The following is a 15,747-nucleotide window of genomic DNA, read 5'->3' as shown; positions in this document are numbered from 1 at the left end:
TTCATCTAAGCTTATGGAGTCAGTTATTACGTTCTTGCTGAGGTTTAAGGATTGTATGCAACATCCATGCACTATCCACATTTACATATAGAAACTACATTTTCAGGATAACGTTACACACATACATCTGTGCTTAAAGGAAACCGCTTAATTCTGCCTATCATAAAACACGAGGCACTGATTGCAGGCACTCAGTTTTTAGTGATACATTTATCTTTTGCTGACAGCTATTCTGGAGGGAACCACGACATTTTTGAAATGCAAATTAATTGTTGATGAGTGTTTTCTCATAGATTGGAATGCTTCAAGTCAAATAACTTACTGGAGTATAATCACTGTCTCCAGAAATCCAATGCAGCTGAATCAGTTCTGTAGATCAAGAAAAGTTATGAAAGTGGGACCTTAAGTTTTGGGTTACTCCATTAACTGTGTATTTCCATTATCTGCTTCTGAAGAAGTAAGTCAAGCTAGTAAATGACTTAAGAATAAAGAACAAAAATGATGCTAAAGGTCAAAGTAAGGATCTTTATTCTCTTGTTCAAGGTGAATCACAAGAAGTATTTTGAATTTCTTTTCCAAAACACTGCCTTCATTGGCTAACGGTTTCAATATGATCTTAAAAGATGCCCTTTTCTCTATCAGGAGTTTAAAAATGATGTAGAATTTAAGCTGAGTTCTAGTAATGCATAGAACTTTAAGAATTTCTTACATGGAAAAGCTCTCCTGTGTTTTAAATGCTATAAAGCTATGGGGGAAAGAACAAGATCAAAAGTCTGGCTATTCTTTCAACATGTTTCTGTGGTCAAGTTATTAAGACCGTTAATTTTCTGCACAAGCTAATTACAGCTTGTTGGCTTTGCCACAGTTTATGTAACTTTTCATGCTAACACATTGTATGTATAGCATTTCAAGGAATGTTCTGTACAGGAGAATCTGTCTCTAATTTCTGGTTGTACTTTTTTTTTTTTTTTACTACTCCAGGATTTTTGACCATAACATGAGATTGCTTCAAATTTACTCCCAAACGAAACACTTTGATTTAATTGCCAATTGTTCAATTTAAATAATTCAGGAACACTTACAAGTATTTTCTATGTTACTTGATTATACATCCTTAGCAGTTCGTGTTTTCTTAAATAAAACCTTCCTATAACATGACCAGTTTAGTGGCATTGTGGGGGATAGGTTGACAGTTGGACTAAATGATCTTTGAGGTCTTTTCCAGCCTTAATGATTATAGGATTTTATTCTGTGACTGAAAATTCTTTAATTTCAGAACCTCTATTCTTGCTTATGTTCATTTTGAAGCCTTAACATGCTGTTTCCATAACATCTGAACCTACTTATATACTCTATTAATAGGTGAGATCTTTTAAAAACAATTATTTTATGAATGTACATTCCTGAGTTTTCATCCATATTATTTTTAGCATTTTATTTTATCATTTTATTTTCAATTATATGTTACAGTTGTTTTTTGTGAATCCAGAATGTGTAACTTTATGAGAAACTCAACTATTTCCATTAAATGAAGTAACACTAGGAAAACCTCATGTTAATGTAAATGTAACCTCATTTAAAAATGAATTTAGACAGTTTTTGGCTGTTTAATGGAGAGCCACACAGGATTCAGAGCATAAACTGATGGGTGGAAAGCTATGATTGGTGCTTGCAGTTATTTCTGTGAATAGGAAGGATCTTGGCATCGTTTCAGGCATCCCATTTCCGGAAGCCTTACTTACATTAGCAATGAGAGAATGAAATTGATTTACAGTAGGAAAAAAAAAAAAAGTATCCATTACTTCCCCCAGTGACAAACATCCCAAAGTGAAGTCAATTTATTATATGGAATGACAGGAAAAGTTGGGATGTAGTTGTATATAGGAGGAGAATCATTAAAAATTGAAAAAGCATGCTGCTTGTATGTAGGAGAGATTCCTCATATATTGAACAGCTTTTTCATGCTTGTCTTGTATGACTGAGTATTTTTCTTATGTGATGTGAAATGGTATTCCTGACCATTGGGACCCACAACTACGTAGCCTGAATTTTAGCCTTTTAAGTTCACAGCTGCTCTGTTTTTCTGGGGGTTGTTTCCTTGATTTTTGCAAAACAATTGTTAAACTCACCTTCACAGTGAGGTGCCTTTGGGTCACAAGGAGATTAAATAAATGAAATTCATTCACTAGACCTCATTTGCAATGCGGAATTCCACAAGTCAGTTGTTAGAAGAATCAAAATGTATGATTAGTATAGTAATTGGATCAATCATTGGTTGCTCAGAAATGTTTATTGAAATGAATACATTAATATTTGATTTTGCTTTAGCAGAAGAACCTGGCAGACTTAATTTAGAATGTTTCCAGAAATATTCCCCTTATATGCATGTATTAACATCAGTTCCAGAAGACTTTTTTTTTACTTTGTCCTCTGCATCAATTAGATCTAGCCCAATTTATCATTTCTCTTGTCATTAATTCAACTTGCTTTTGTTGTGACTCATGTTCTGTAAATATTGCATTCTGTTTTTCATATTAGCTTGCATTTCATTTCTGCAAATGTCTAATACTACTTTTTCTCCTGATAAATCTGTTCTTCTAAGTAGTCTTTTGAAACAGGTAGTAAAAAGTTAAAGACAAAAGCCACCTCATACTGTTTGGGTGGTTGTTGCTCAGTTGGGGATGATTTTTACTTCTAAATTGAGTGAATTTGGTAACAATACACAGAAGGAATTATGGCAATTACTTTTAAACTGCATTTCAGTCTGGGAAAGGTGAGCCCATCTACTCTGCACTGATGAGAACTCATTCTGGAGTTCTTCATCCAGATGTGGAGTCCTTAGTATAAAACAGACATGGACCTGTTGAAGCACATCCAGAGGAGGGCCACAAAGATGGCCCAAGGGATTGAACACCTCCCCTCCCCTTTGAGGATAGATAGAGCTGGGGGCTGCTCACCCTAGAGAACAGAAGGCTTTGGAGAGACCTGGTAGTGGCCTTTCAGTATCTAAATGAGGTTATAAGAAAGAAGGGGAACAGATTCTTTAGCAGGATTTGTTGTGCTAGGAAAAAGGAGATGGTTTGAAACTAGAACAAGGCAGTTTAGTTTGGATGTAAGAGGTTCTTAGGATGATGCTAGTGAAGTACTGGCACAGATTGACAAAAGAGGTAGTGGATGCCCCATGCCTGGAGATATTCCAGGTCAAACTGGACTGGGCTCTGAGCACCTGATCAAGCTGTAGGTGTCCCTGTTCATTGCAGAGGAGTTGGACTAGGTGATCTGTAAATGCCCATTGCAACTCTAAGGATTCTGTCATAAACATTTAAGTGACAGAAGCAGGCTGGTGAACACTGTAAAACTTAAGAAGATAGCTGGGAAAAATCTCAGACTTGTCCTGAAGGAATGTGGAGGGGCTCCTCTAAGAAGGTAATGTCAACCAGCAGCCCAGATGAAGTTATTCTACACCCATGCAAACAGCATGAGAAGGAGAGCAGGAGGGCTGGGGGACCACAGTAGATTTGGAAAACTATGACCTAATTGATATTGCAGAAATGTGGTGGGATGAATTGTGCCACTGGAACATTATGATGGAGAACTACAAGCTTTTTAGAAGAGATAAGACATCCACCCCACCCCAGGGAATGCCTGCACGTTAAGAAATGGACAACTGCCTTTAAGAGCCACAAACAGGCTGGGACTGGATGAATAAAGGACATCTGGTGGTTGCGCTCCTACAGTAGGTTATTTAACCATGGGGAGCCTGTGGGTGAGGCCTTCTTGCTTCATTTTCACAGACTCTCATCCTGATGGGGCATTTCAACCATTTGGATGTCTCCTGGGAAAACCTTGTGGCGGTTTCTGAGTAATCCAGGAGACTGTGAAGTGTGCTGAGGATGACTTTCTGGTTCAAGAAATAGAAAAACTAACCAGAGAAGTGGTAGTGGACCTAGTGCTCACTGCAGAGGAGATAATTAAAGAAGTGAAGACTGAAGGTAGTCTGGTGTCATGGTTCTATGTTTTTGGTTTTGTTTTTTTTTTGTTTTTGGATTTCAGTATTCCACATCAAAACATCATGTAGTGCACGGGGCATTAAAGTGTCACTGCCCCAATCCCAGTACCTATCCCTGTACATTACAGCAGTCACGGGATCTGGCCCTTCCGGGTGGGGGGGCGCTCTCTTGCTGCCTGGCAGTGGGTGCTGGAGGTGCTTTCCTGGCTGTTCCAAGCTTTTCAGGTTTGAATCGGTCCCGGGAACTCTCTCTCTCTCTTATCTTGTTTGATTTATTAATCTCAATTTCAATTAAATTATATATATTGTGGGGTTTTTTGTATTCCGATATTATAGTAAAATAAGTTTTCCTCCATAGATTTGTTGCTGCTGCTCTTTTCCTCCCTTCCTTCCTTCCCATTTTTTGTGGGACTGGGGTGGGGGGGAGGGCAGAGGCCCTGTCGCCCCTGTCGCCCCTGTCACGGACATAGATTGATCTGGTCAACTCCGTGACATCTGGTCTGTAGTGACCGTGCTCTAGTTGAGTTTGTGATCTCAAGGAATATGGGCCTGGTAAAGAACAGAGTAAGGCCCCTGAAAGTAAGAAGAGTGAACTTCTGGCTGATTAAGGAATTGAGTGGGATCCTTTGGAAGAAGCTGTTCTCTGGGACGGAGGTATGGAACAGAGCTGGCAGCTCTTCACGGATGCATTTGTGGTAACAGGAGCTCTCCATCCCCCTGGGTAAGAAATCCTGCAGAGAAGGCAGGAAACTAGCATGGCTGAACCAGCATTTGCTGGTTAAGCTGAAGAACATAAGAAGGGACCTAGACAGACCTGGAAAGCGAGCCCATGTAAATGTAGAGAGGTTGAACAGAGGCTTTGGATTGCTTGGTCTGGACAATCCCTATGTGTACAGTCTGGGAAAAGAACTTGGTTAGAGCAGCTCTGCAGAGAAGGAGCGAGGAGTCCAGGTGGGAAAAGGCTGTGCACGAACCAGAAATATGCACTTGCAGAACATCAACAGCATCCTGGGCAGCATGGAAAGAGGTGGCTGGCAGCGAGAGGGAAATGACTCCTCTGCTCTGCCCTCGTGTGGCCCCGTCTGGAGAACTGCATCTGGATCTGGGGCCCTCAAGAAGCAAAGGGGCATAGGGCTTTTGTTGAAGCTGTCCAGAGGTGGGACCGTATGCCACAGAGATTATCAGAGGTCTGGAGCAGCTCTTATGTGAAGACAGGCTGAGGGAGAGGCTTGTTGAACCTGGAGAAGAGAAGATGTTGCTAATAATGCTTTTGTTTACTTTTTTAGGAATGACTTAATGCTTTCACAAGAAGCTTTGAGAAGGGACTTTTCTTGAATATTTAATATGTTCTCCACTTAACTGTGGCCCAAGGCTTTTATTTTTTTTTTAAAACTACTTCTTGCTCTGAGTTTAATTCCAGAAATAATTAGATTTTAAAAATAGGTCTGAATTTTGACTAACGGCTTATATTTGCCCTATGTGGAATTGTTGTAATTGTCTATTAATGTAAATGTATTACAGTGTGAATTACAGTTTATTATGATGAAATTCAAGAAATTATTAATGTTGGCAATACTTCTATGTTCTTTACCTATCTCATTCATGGTTTAAATGCTTGCATTTACGGTTAATTTAAAAATGCTTCCAGTATTAAAAATGCTTCCAGTATTCAGTCCTGAAGAAGCTTCTAAAACTTGGCACTCTCACCAAAATGTTTCCCCATCAGACTTCCTTCCTAGTACCTTTAGGACATTAGCAAAACCTCACTGTCTTACAGTAAGCAAACTTTCTGAAACTGGAAACTCTGTCATAATGCAACAGCAGGAAAAGAGAATTCTAACCACTCTTTTTCCCGAAACACACTCTAACAGATGCATACGAGCAGGAGAAAAATCTAATAAATGAATATTTTAAAATGTGTCTTAAAACATCTAATGGATAGTTATTTCAAAGACTTAATTGCAAACATTATATAATGGCTTTTTTTTTTTTTAAAGTCTACAAAATCTTGGTATTTTTGTTTGTGATGGCCAGAAAAAAATTTGGGGAGAGCAGTGTTGGTATTGAATGTCTTTTATGGAGAAGAATATTGTGCTCTTTCAGAAAACCAAAATTAAAGAGAGCAAATTAATGAAGCATAGCACTGTTGATTAAGCAAGCAGATTAATGAAGCGTAACATTGTTGATAGTGTTACAAATTACAATCAAGTTACTGCCTCAACATTTTGCTGCACTTCGTCTGGTGAATACTGACAATACACTAGGCTAAGATAAGATATAATATTAAAAACGGGCATTTTTTATTAAAAAAATCCCTTGCATACATTGTGTGTGACAAGGCAGTCTGTAATGGGCGCACTCACAAATGCACGTATGCATAAATATTCAAATTTCATTTATTTCATGTCAAGCATGAAACTTGAATTTTCCTTTTTTTTTTTAAAGATGAAAACATAAGAGAGTTGTAGCTGTTCATATAATTGTCTGTGAAACTCATAAGTAGCTTAGCTTCACTTAACCTACTTTATTGTTTAGGAATTGTTGGTTAAGATTATGTTCTTTGTTTAAACATTTTTCACTGAAAATGAGCCCTTGAGTGTGGGATAATTGTTTATTTTTACGTGGTTTCATTATTAAATGTTGGTGATATAGAATAGATTTGTGCCATATCTCTTGCATCTCATTTACTTGCTGCTTTGACATGCTTTGGTACTACCCATTCCATCTTCACTGAACATGTCTAGGCTTCATGGTAGTTTTTAAATCCTCCTCTACTTCCTCACAGCTCTGATTTATATCTTCTAATTGGCTATCATCTCTAGATGGTCATGAAGTGCCTACCATATACTGTCTAGTTTCAAAGTATGTAGTGACTGCATAGGAAATGTGTGTTTGTTTGGTTTTTAATTAAAAAAGAAAGATGCTGAGATCTTCCTTCAGAATGCTTTTCTTCAGTGAGGCTCTTATATACTAGGGAAAAGGCCCAGATGTGATTTTAAATAAACGGTATTCTTAAGGCTTCTTGTCTATAGTAGATTGGATTTTAACTGTGGCTTACACCAGTAATGAGAAATGGTCAACAGTCAGAGAAAGATTCATTCACACTTCTGTAGGAAGTCAAACTTGGGCAGGTAGGAGGTAGATGCAGTATCTTGATTCAGTTTTTCTCCTATTCTAAGAATTATTATTGAACTACTAAAATAGCACATTAATGAATGAGTTGAAGTTAGGCATTCTGAGGAGTTTGAACCAGTTCTTATTCTGGGGCAGAAAGAGTATGGAGTTTTAGGAGAAATAAGTATTTTCTTTTTTTGCACTGTTACATGAGTACTGTAGTGAATTCCTGAGTAACTGTGCAATTTAAAGGTAGGAGTGTTTTGTACAATTTAGTTACTCCTAGGAATGTAGTAGGTAATGCAGAAAGGGGAGCTGATTGATATGATGGCTACAGGCTGAAGTGGGGCCAGTCCATGCAAGTGTTTAAGGATGGTGGCCTTTTTCTTGTTCTGTTCACACAAAGTTATATGTAGGAGCACTTTGTTTTCTGGCAGGTCTCTGCAGCCCTTGATTTGTGTGTCTGTCTCACTTCCTCCCTCCTTGACACTTAATTTTCTGCATTTAACTACGTGTGGTTGAGTTAAGTCACTGCTAGCCTAGCTGTTTGAACAGTGCTGTCTTGAAATCAGCCTCCTTCACTGGAAACTTGAATAAAAGAGGGACCTTTTCCCTTTTAAGATTGCTTTTGTTTTCAAGTAGGTGGCAATACAAAATATTGGGATGCTTCCTGAAAAATCAGGATGAATCACAACAATGGCCAATTGGTGCTGTATTGCTTAGCCTTAGCTTTTGATTTCTAAGTGTGTTTGGATTAGTTGGTTGTTTAACAGTTTAGTTTTCTGGAGTAGATACATCAAGATTAACAAAATTCAGATAGCTGCTATCTTTGCCTTTTTCCGAAACACTACTGCCTCATTGGCAATGTTAAAGGATTTCTTTCCCTCTAACAGATTTGGTCTCATTCTTGTATAATAATTGCTCATTCTACTGCATGATACTTGCTAGGAAAAAATGACCATGTTTAGGAGGCAGCTGTAGATTACTGGGATGATACCATCTTAATTTAAGAGTTGTCATGGTAATGCTATCATTTTCAATGCTCTTACTCTTCCATTCCCTGTTGTAATGTCTCATCTCTTGCTTGTGATTACTTGTAATATCTCTGGGATTAACTATATCAGTCTATGCATATTTATAATACTTGGAGTGCCACAGAACAAATGCTGCCATCTGGACAATACTGCATTAGAAGTAATAAAAGTTACATGATCTAATTAATATGTAGATGAAATAAATAGTATTTTTGCTAACTTATGCTAATATGTTCTGCTAATAAACATGTTTCAGAAGGGAATAGAAGGGAAAAGCATTATTTAGGTGCTAAATGTAGGTGAATGTGCTAACCAACTGCTGGCCATTGCACAGGTTCAACTTCTGGCACACCATCACAAGAAGCAAAGAGAAATACGCAACTAGTAGAATTTGCAGTAACACCACAGAAGCAAACTAGACGAAAGCTAATGGATTCTCCAGTCAAAACTCCAAGTTCTTCTGCATCCAAGCACTTCAGCCCCTGTCATTTGGAGGATTCTCTCAGCAAGGAAGTTCGACCTATTGTATATACACCAGAATCTTGCAGAAAACCAATGCAAAGCAGCTGTTCACAGACTGTGGTAAAACAAGCATTACACCTGACAGGCCTTCAGGAAACAAATGAACGTAATACAGGTATTCAGCTGAGAAAGCCCAGTATTACAGACTCTGTGTGTGATGTTATCCTAGACTGTGATGAAGATAGAATGGACACAACAATAATTCTCAGTGAAGAAACAAGTGAAACAAATGCAATTTCTATTGACTCATCTGCAAAGGAGTCACAACCATGCAGCAATAGAATTCTTCAAAGGTATTTTTCCATTTATTTGGGCAAGAAATGTTATCTGTTGGGTTTTTTGTTTCTATTTCCCAAACATTTTTAATATTACTTATTTTTAAGAACCTGTCTTTTGTCATTGATGTGGAAGTTACAAGTAAAATTAACTAATGTTTTGAAAATCAAACCTTCAATTTTAATTAGTATCAGATACAATTTTGCCATTATTTATAATCAATGATATGTTAGTAATAAGAAATGAGGATAACGAGAGCAGTTTCATTTGCCTTCTATCCAGAATACGTTTCATAAAGTAAAATCATTTTATTTCAGATTTGGTCTTTCTTCCTTGAAAAACAAAAATCCTGCTTCAGTACTTGAGAAGCCCTCGTATATGGCAATGACTTCAGCTGCTGAGAGAAAACGGAAGGTGTTAAGGTAAGATGTAGCAGGAATGCTAAGTCATGACCTGAAACAGTGATTGAGCACTTGGTGGGAGATCAGGGCCAACGCAGGGGAGCTCAGGTGCAAGCAACATACCTCAGTGACCACAAGGGCTAGAGCCAGGTTCCACCCCTTCCCAGACTTCATTTAAAGGTTGGCAGCAGGGGCAAAGATGTCTTGCTGGAGATCCCTGCCTAAGTGAAGCCTTATGAAGGTGGGCAGCTTCTTTCATTTGCTTCTGCATCTGTGGCTGCTGCACATGGGTTTCTCCTCTCTAACTGCAGCCTGGGACTCTGCTACCCTGCTGTCATTGCTGTATTTTCCATCACATTATGGTGTTACATAAGGTTAAAGTTGACTCCTGTTTAAATGAGTTCACATTCATTTCTCTTGTTCTTACTACAGTTTTGGTGTTCTTTCAAATTCAAAAGCATCTTATATAAGTCATCCAAATCTGCACATGAGATGTTCTGACTCAAATCTTTGACAATTCAAGTTTTCTCTTGACAAATTGAGAAGAATGGTTTTCAGCTAGCTTTTAGTTTAGAGGCTTCTGTAATTTTAATAGAATAAATACAAACGAATGTATCTTCCAAATCTGCTGTCGTCTCAGTAGAAAAACATCATATAATTCTGAAAAAATGTAATTCTGTCATCATCCAAAAATCTAATTTATTTGGAAATGTTGTGCTTTCACTGGAAGACATAAGACTGCCAAAATGGGAAGTGGAGAAAATGTCTGACAATACTCGTGGTCATTTCCTTTGTTTTTCTAATAATTCACTTCTGCTCCAAGTTATTATGACTAAATTCTTGTGTTTCATTCTATGAAGAAAAAAAAAAAAAACACCCTTGCATTTCATCTGTTCTGTATTTAGACCTGGAAAGAGGTTTGGTGGGAGTGGCAGAAAAGCTGCAACTGAGTAGAAACTAATTGTACTTGCTTGTTGTTTGTTTGGTTTGTTTTTTTTGTTTAAAATTTCACAGACTCACAGAATGGCCAGGGTTGGAAGGGTCCTCAAGGATCACGAATCTCCAACCCCCTGCCACATGCAGGGCCACCAGCCTCCACATTTAATATTAGACCAGGCTGCCCGGGGCCCCATCCAACCTGGCCTTGAACACGTCCTTGTTCAAGGGTGGGATGCCCCATCCCCAACTTCTCTGGGCAGCTGTTCCAGCACCTCACCACTCTCATAGTAAAGAACTTCCCCCTGACATCCAACTAAATCTTCCCTCCCTCAACTTAAAGCTATTTATTAATGTATTTGGTAAATACATTAATATTTATGTCTGGTCTGTAGTGATGAAACAGCTCCCTTTTCTTTCCTCAAAAGATCAAAAATTATTACAACTTTTTAATAGATCGTAATATAAGTCACCTTCTGCTATGCAGCCAGTGGAGCTGCTACCTAATGGGTCTTCTAAAAGTGTTTCAAGATCATTAGAAACAAGTTCTACAGCTTTATCTCAGGAAATGAAAGAAACTTAAAGCACTCTCTTTATTACCATCTTTGAAATAGAAACTTTCCCAGAAGAATACAATATAATCTCATGTTTTTGTTCTGATTGTTACTACTTGTTGAAGGCTTTCTTTCTGGAATAAGGAAGGAGGCATGTTGTGCCCTTTCAAATTTTCAGACGGTTATGAGGTTTAACAACACAAATTATTTGCACTGAGTTTGTTGCCTCTTTAAGAAAGAGTAAGTGAACTTTTGGGGCCTGCTTTCTCTGATCTTAAGGCAAATGTTTTAAGATAAGCTCCAGGAGCATTCTTTATTGTAAACTAAAACTCTCTATGGCTTTTTCTTGGTGTTTATGAAGAGAAGGAATGAAAGCTACTTATTTGTCACAGAGAAAAAGATGCTCTTTTTTTATCAGAGGGCTTCCTTTCAATTCATCTTTGTTATTTTTTCCCACCTCTCGTCTTTCATGCTTTACCTGTTCGCATTTATTCACTCCGGTTGCTCATCTCCTACTAACATGAAAATAAAAACATAGATTTCAGACATTCTCTATGCTTTTAATATAATTAGAAATGGTCCTATTGTCAGGAGATAAGTCAGTTAGATTACAGAGTCTGTTTTTACTAATAGAGCCTAGGCTAATAAGATTGCAATGCTGCTCCAAGAAGCAGCAATGTGACCAGATCTTAAGACAGATACGGGGCAGACCTTGGTCTTCACTGCTTGCTATGTATTTTCAGAAAATTATTAAAAGAGCTAGTACATGTTAGATGACTGTAAATAGAGATAGTACAATCCCATTAGAGGGATGGGGAAAGCACAGAAACTTTGACACGAATAGAAGAAAACTTGCTCATGGGGCATTCTTAGAAGAGTGAAACCAGGGATGCAAGTGAGGAAAACATGTAAGGCTGAGATTACAGACAGGTTCATATTTTTCCCTGTGGATTTTAATTCCATCATCTTAAAAGGCATAAAATACAGGTTTTTTTCTTAGTGAGTTTGAAGCTGTAACATCTTTCTTGCAGCTTCTCTGAAAAATAGAGAAGCCACCCCCTCTCATGTTGTTGGAGCCTATAGAACAACTACTGTAGCAATACAAAGTTTGACCACTGTGAATTCCTTGAACAAGTCGCTTCAGGGATATCATACTTAAGTTGTTTCTTAATGTAATCATGTGACTATCAAACTGACTTCTATGATTTTCCAGAAGGTAATATGTTATGTGTTCTTCACTTCACAATTAAGCAACATTAATTCTTGCTTTCACTGCTGATATGTTCTTCTCAATTTCTTAAAAAGAGGAAGAGAAGAGCAATCGTTCTCATGTATAAACACCATAGACAAATTAGTTTATTCTTTGCATTTGGTTGTGAACTACCAATACTAGATAATGCTATTTAATGTATTTTGCATATTGCAAGGACAAATTTACTGTAAAAGCTTTATTGCTTGACTGAGAGCAAAACCTCTGGCTTTTTTTTCCAGTTCTACATCAAATGCTGGCTTAGGTAATCTGCAAGACCCAATTTCTCCAAAGCGTGTTCGACAAGAGGTCCTGTTGAACAACAGAGTATTGAGAGTACCCAAAATGTCAGGTAAGCATCAAAACACTGTGCTGGCAATCAAGTTTTCATAGGTGATTCAAATTTAAAGTCAATGCATGTAATTTTGGTGATTTAGCAGCACGTGCTGCTTTGATCAGTATATTAAGCCATTGCTTTGAATAGTATATCCATGCATTTAATAATAAAATTCCTAACATTTTAACAGTTAACTGGATAGTATCTAATGAAAACTCAGTATTACTGCAAGCTTGGTGGAGAAAACCTTGTCACAAGAGCTAAGGACAGCCACCAAAAACTTCCTGTGGTTGGAGTTTGAAATCTAGTACCCCTTTAATTTTTTTGCCAATTGTAGTTTATCAGAAACTAAAATAGTGTCTTCTGTTTGTAATAATGTTTTTCTTCATTAGGAATTAAAACAAAGAGCTTGAAGCGAGAACAGGATGTGCCAAGAAACCTTGCTAGAAGCTTTTCTGAAGGAAATGTAGCAGTGGGTTTTAAAGCACGGACTTCCAAAAGCCTTTTACTTCATGTTTGCAAGAAAAAAAATAGGATTTAGATTCTGACTTCATCCATATTTCAAATGGGATTGATGGAAAGCAAGTGAGAACAGTGACTTTTGTTTTCCTCCTGTAAATTATTTTGTTAAAGAGGTCTCTCTTAGTAATGCAGTATTTTATAAGACCCAGTTACTGGAAATACAGCTGTGTGTTTTGTCAAATTTTGAAATAAAATGCATTTGGTTTTTGTCTCCTATTTGAAGCTTACAAATGTTTTCCATATAATAGCAAATTAATATGAAATATTATTTGAAGTTGTGAATTTAGAAGTGGGTGGTATACCTTACACTAACTTTTGTAAGCTTCTCCCTTTAAGATGTCTAAAAGATTAAAACTTGATGCAAGGGAATTAGTGGTGATATAGTTTTTCAAGTTCCTCTAATTGTTTACTTACGTTCAGGTTTCTAGTAACTTCATGATAGAGAAGTTAGAAATTCTTTTGCCATGCTAAATATGTCACTGAAATTTTAGTGCTAATACTGTGAAATATGTTTAGTGTGCTTATCTTCAGCATTAGGATGCCAGCTTGTTCTTAGATAACATCTCAATTTTGGATTGATAAGACCAATGTAGCATACCTGGAGGAAGGAAAAATGCAGGAAGGATTTCATTTTTTTTTAATGTGTTACGTCTAAAATTTTAAACTGTTTTTTAACTTTTACTTGTAATTTTTTTTAACTTGCATTTTAATTGATTTGTAAATAGGATGATATTGCTGGTAACCTTAAATAAACTCTTAATTGTAAACAAGAGCAGTGTGTGAATTGAACTTGATGAAAAATTACTTCTTCTTACCTGTGAAAGAGATAGAATTTTTGAAAGTGTTATAAGATCTGCTAGTTGATACTGCATGTTCTGATCAATTAATACTCAAAGAGTTGCAAAGTTCCATTGTCACCCTGACATCCTGCTCACCCTTAGCAGTGTTGCGCTGGTGTATTTGGCCTGCACAAATGTAAGTGGATGTGTGAACTTCCCCAAACTAATTGGAACTAGAGGAGGAGGTCCAGTAACTGGTTGTTCTAGTGTCAGATACCTGCCTGAATCCAGCAAGCAACTTGCAGTTCAGTAAGTTAGGTGGCATAAAGAGTGCTGCAGAGTAATGTTCTGGCTTTCAGCAATTGCAACAGGCTGAAGGGTTTAACGCATGGTTGTTGTGATGGAAACAGCAACAAGTTTTCTCGCAATAGCAGTGAACTGGATTACATCATCTAATAGCCTTTATCAAATCTGTTCCTAAAAATGTTTTGAGCATTTCCAAATCTTTAGAGGTTTATACATGTATTTTTACTCTGTAGACTGTGATATTTAGGCAAACTAATGCAAACCTTTGCAGTTCATACCTCTAGCTCGTGTTGGTGGCTATTGTTGATACGGTTGAGAGTTTAAGAGCACTTCTGAAGAAGAAAATAGTAACTGCCTGTATAAACCTCAAGGACCACTTGTGGGAGGAGCTGACAGAGTCTTGGTCTTCATCAGCAAAGCTCAAAGAAGCAACAGCTCCTTCAAAATAGGCATTGATAGTTGAAATTAAAACGCCTTCCTTGTGTTCTAAAAGGTTTGTATAAATATGTGATATGGAGAGCACAGGTTGATGCTGGGGACATAGAAAATATTGGCTGTTGAAAAGGTTTTTATGAAAAGCATCCTAAATGTAGGAAAAGCATTAAAAAGAGTTTGGGACTTGACTGTATCCCAGTCAGATGTTATAATAAATAGAATGAAATGGATGGCGGGGAAGTAATTTTAATACTTCTCTACCATGCTGAACAACATCTTTTTGGGATTAATTTTAACCTGGTACCAGGTTGTGCAGACCTTTGTTTTTGATTTATGAGACTTCTTTTTTGCAAGCTTTTTAATACAAAATGTCCATGGGAGGCATTTATTCTGCTTCACATCTGCAGGAGACATGTTGGGCTCTGCTTGTTATACCACTGTGATAGACACAGCTTTTGTGTTGCATGTAAGAGATATATTTTGAAAGGTTTTTAGGCAAGCTTGTGCATGCAACTTTTTCATGTTCGATCAAACCATAGAACTGATGAAGTCTTTTCTCTTAATGTGTTTTGTGTGCTCCTGAGTTGAACTGATTTGATTAGCATACAATGCTTCAAGAGACTAAAGAAAAAATCAAGTATGTTGTGAAAATGAGCACACGTGGGATAGCTGGGTAGTAGGAGTAGAGCTATGTTGACAGCAACTGGTTAGCTAGGTATGCATTTATAGTTGATAACTAGCAAAATGGTTTCCAGAAATAAGGTTGAAGGATTTTCACAGTTCAGATTGCTGTTGATAGGTTTTCTACTGTATTAGTTATGCATTTATTGTTGCATTTTGTGAACACATCCAGACTTCATAAGGAGCTTCAGAGCATATTCCATGCAAGTAGCTGCTGTGGGACATCTCCTTATTTAAGTTTTCTGTCAGATTTGCAGTTCCAACTTAAGTAAAAACCAAATGTTATTTAGAGAACAGAGAAGCTGTCGTATAACTCATTTTATTTCCTTGCCTGTCTGCGTTGCCTGTTTCCTGTCGGTCTGCCTTTACAAACTGAAATAGTAATCACTCTTTAGGTGATGTTTATCTGAGATAAACATATAATTGTTCTCATGCTGTTATACCCTGCAGTGTTAAATTATTCCAGATGGGATGTAAGGGAATATTGTACAACATAACATGACTCAGACTGATTCAAAAATTCAAATGATTTTGGTCTATTTAATCTTATTTTGTGTTTAAACATGGTAAGAGTTTAAAATCACTTGAAAAT

The 15,747-nt window shown here is 37.3% G+C and overlaps 1 protein-coding gene across 2 annotated transcripts in view; it reads left to right on the top strand.

Moving 5' to 3' along the window:
- Positions 1–13,724, top strand: part of KIF18A (kinesin family member 18A) — a 40,478-nt gene extending 26,754 nt beyond the window's left edge. For both annotated transcript variants that reach the window (XM_052692452.1, XM_052692453.1), the window contains exons 14-17: positions 8,492–8,972; positions 9,273–9,377; positions 12,338–12,447; positions 12,825–13,724. In XM_052692452.1, the coding sequence (XP_052548412.1) occupies positions 8,492–8,972; positions 9,273–9,377; positions 12,338–12,447; positions 12,825–12,973 (845 nt within the window). In that variant the 3' untranslated portion in view covers positions 12,974–13,724. The remainder of the gene's footprint in view (positions 1–8,491; positions 8,973–9,272; positions 9,378–12,337; positions 12,448–12,824) is intronic.
- Positions 13,725–15,747: the final 2,023 nt, after the last annotated feature.

The sequence above is a fragment of the Tympanuchus pallidicinctus genome, unplaced genomic scaffold (assembly GCF_026119805.1).
Source record: "Tympanuchus pallidicinctus isolate F22 unplaced genomic scaffold, pur_lepc_1.0 scaffold3, whole genome shotgun sequence".
NCBI lineage: Eukaryota > Metazoa > Chordata > Aves > Galliformes > Phasianidae > Tympanuchus > Tympanuchus pallidicinctus.
The sequence above is the reverse complement of the archived record's forward strand: the minus strand, read 5'-3'. Positions and strand labels throughout refer to the sequence as shown.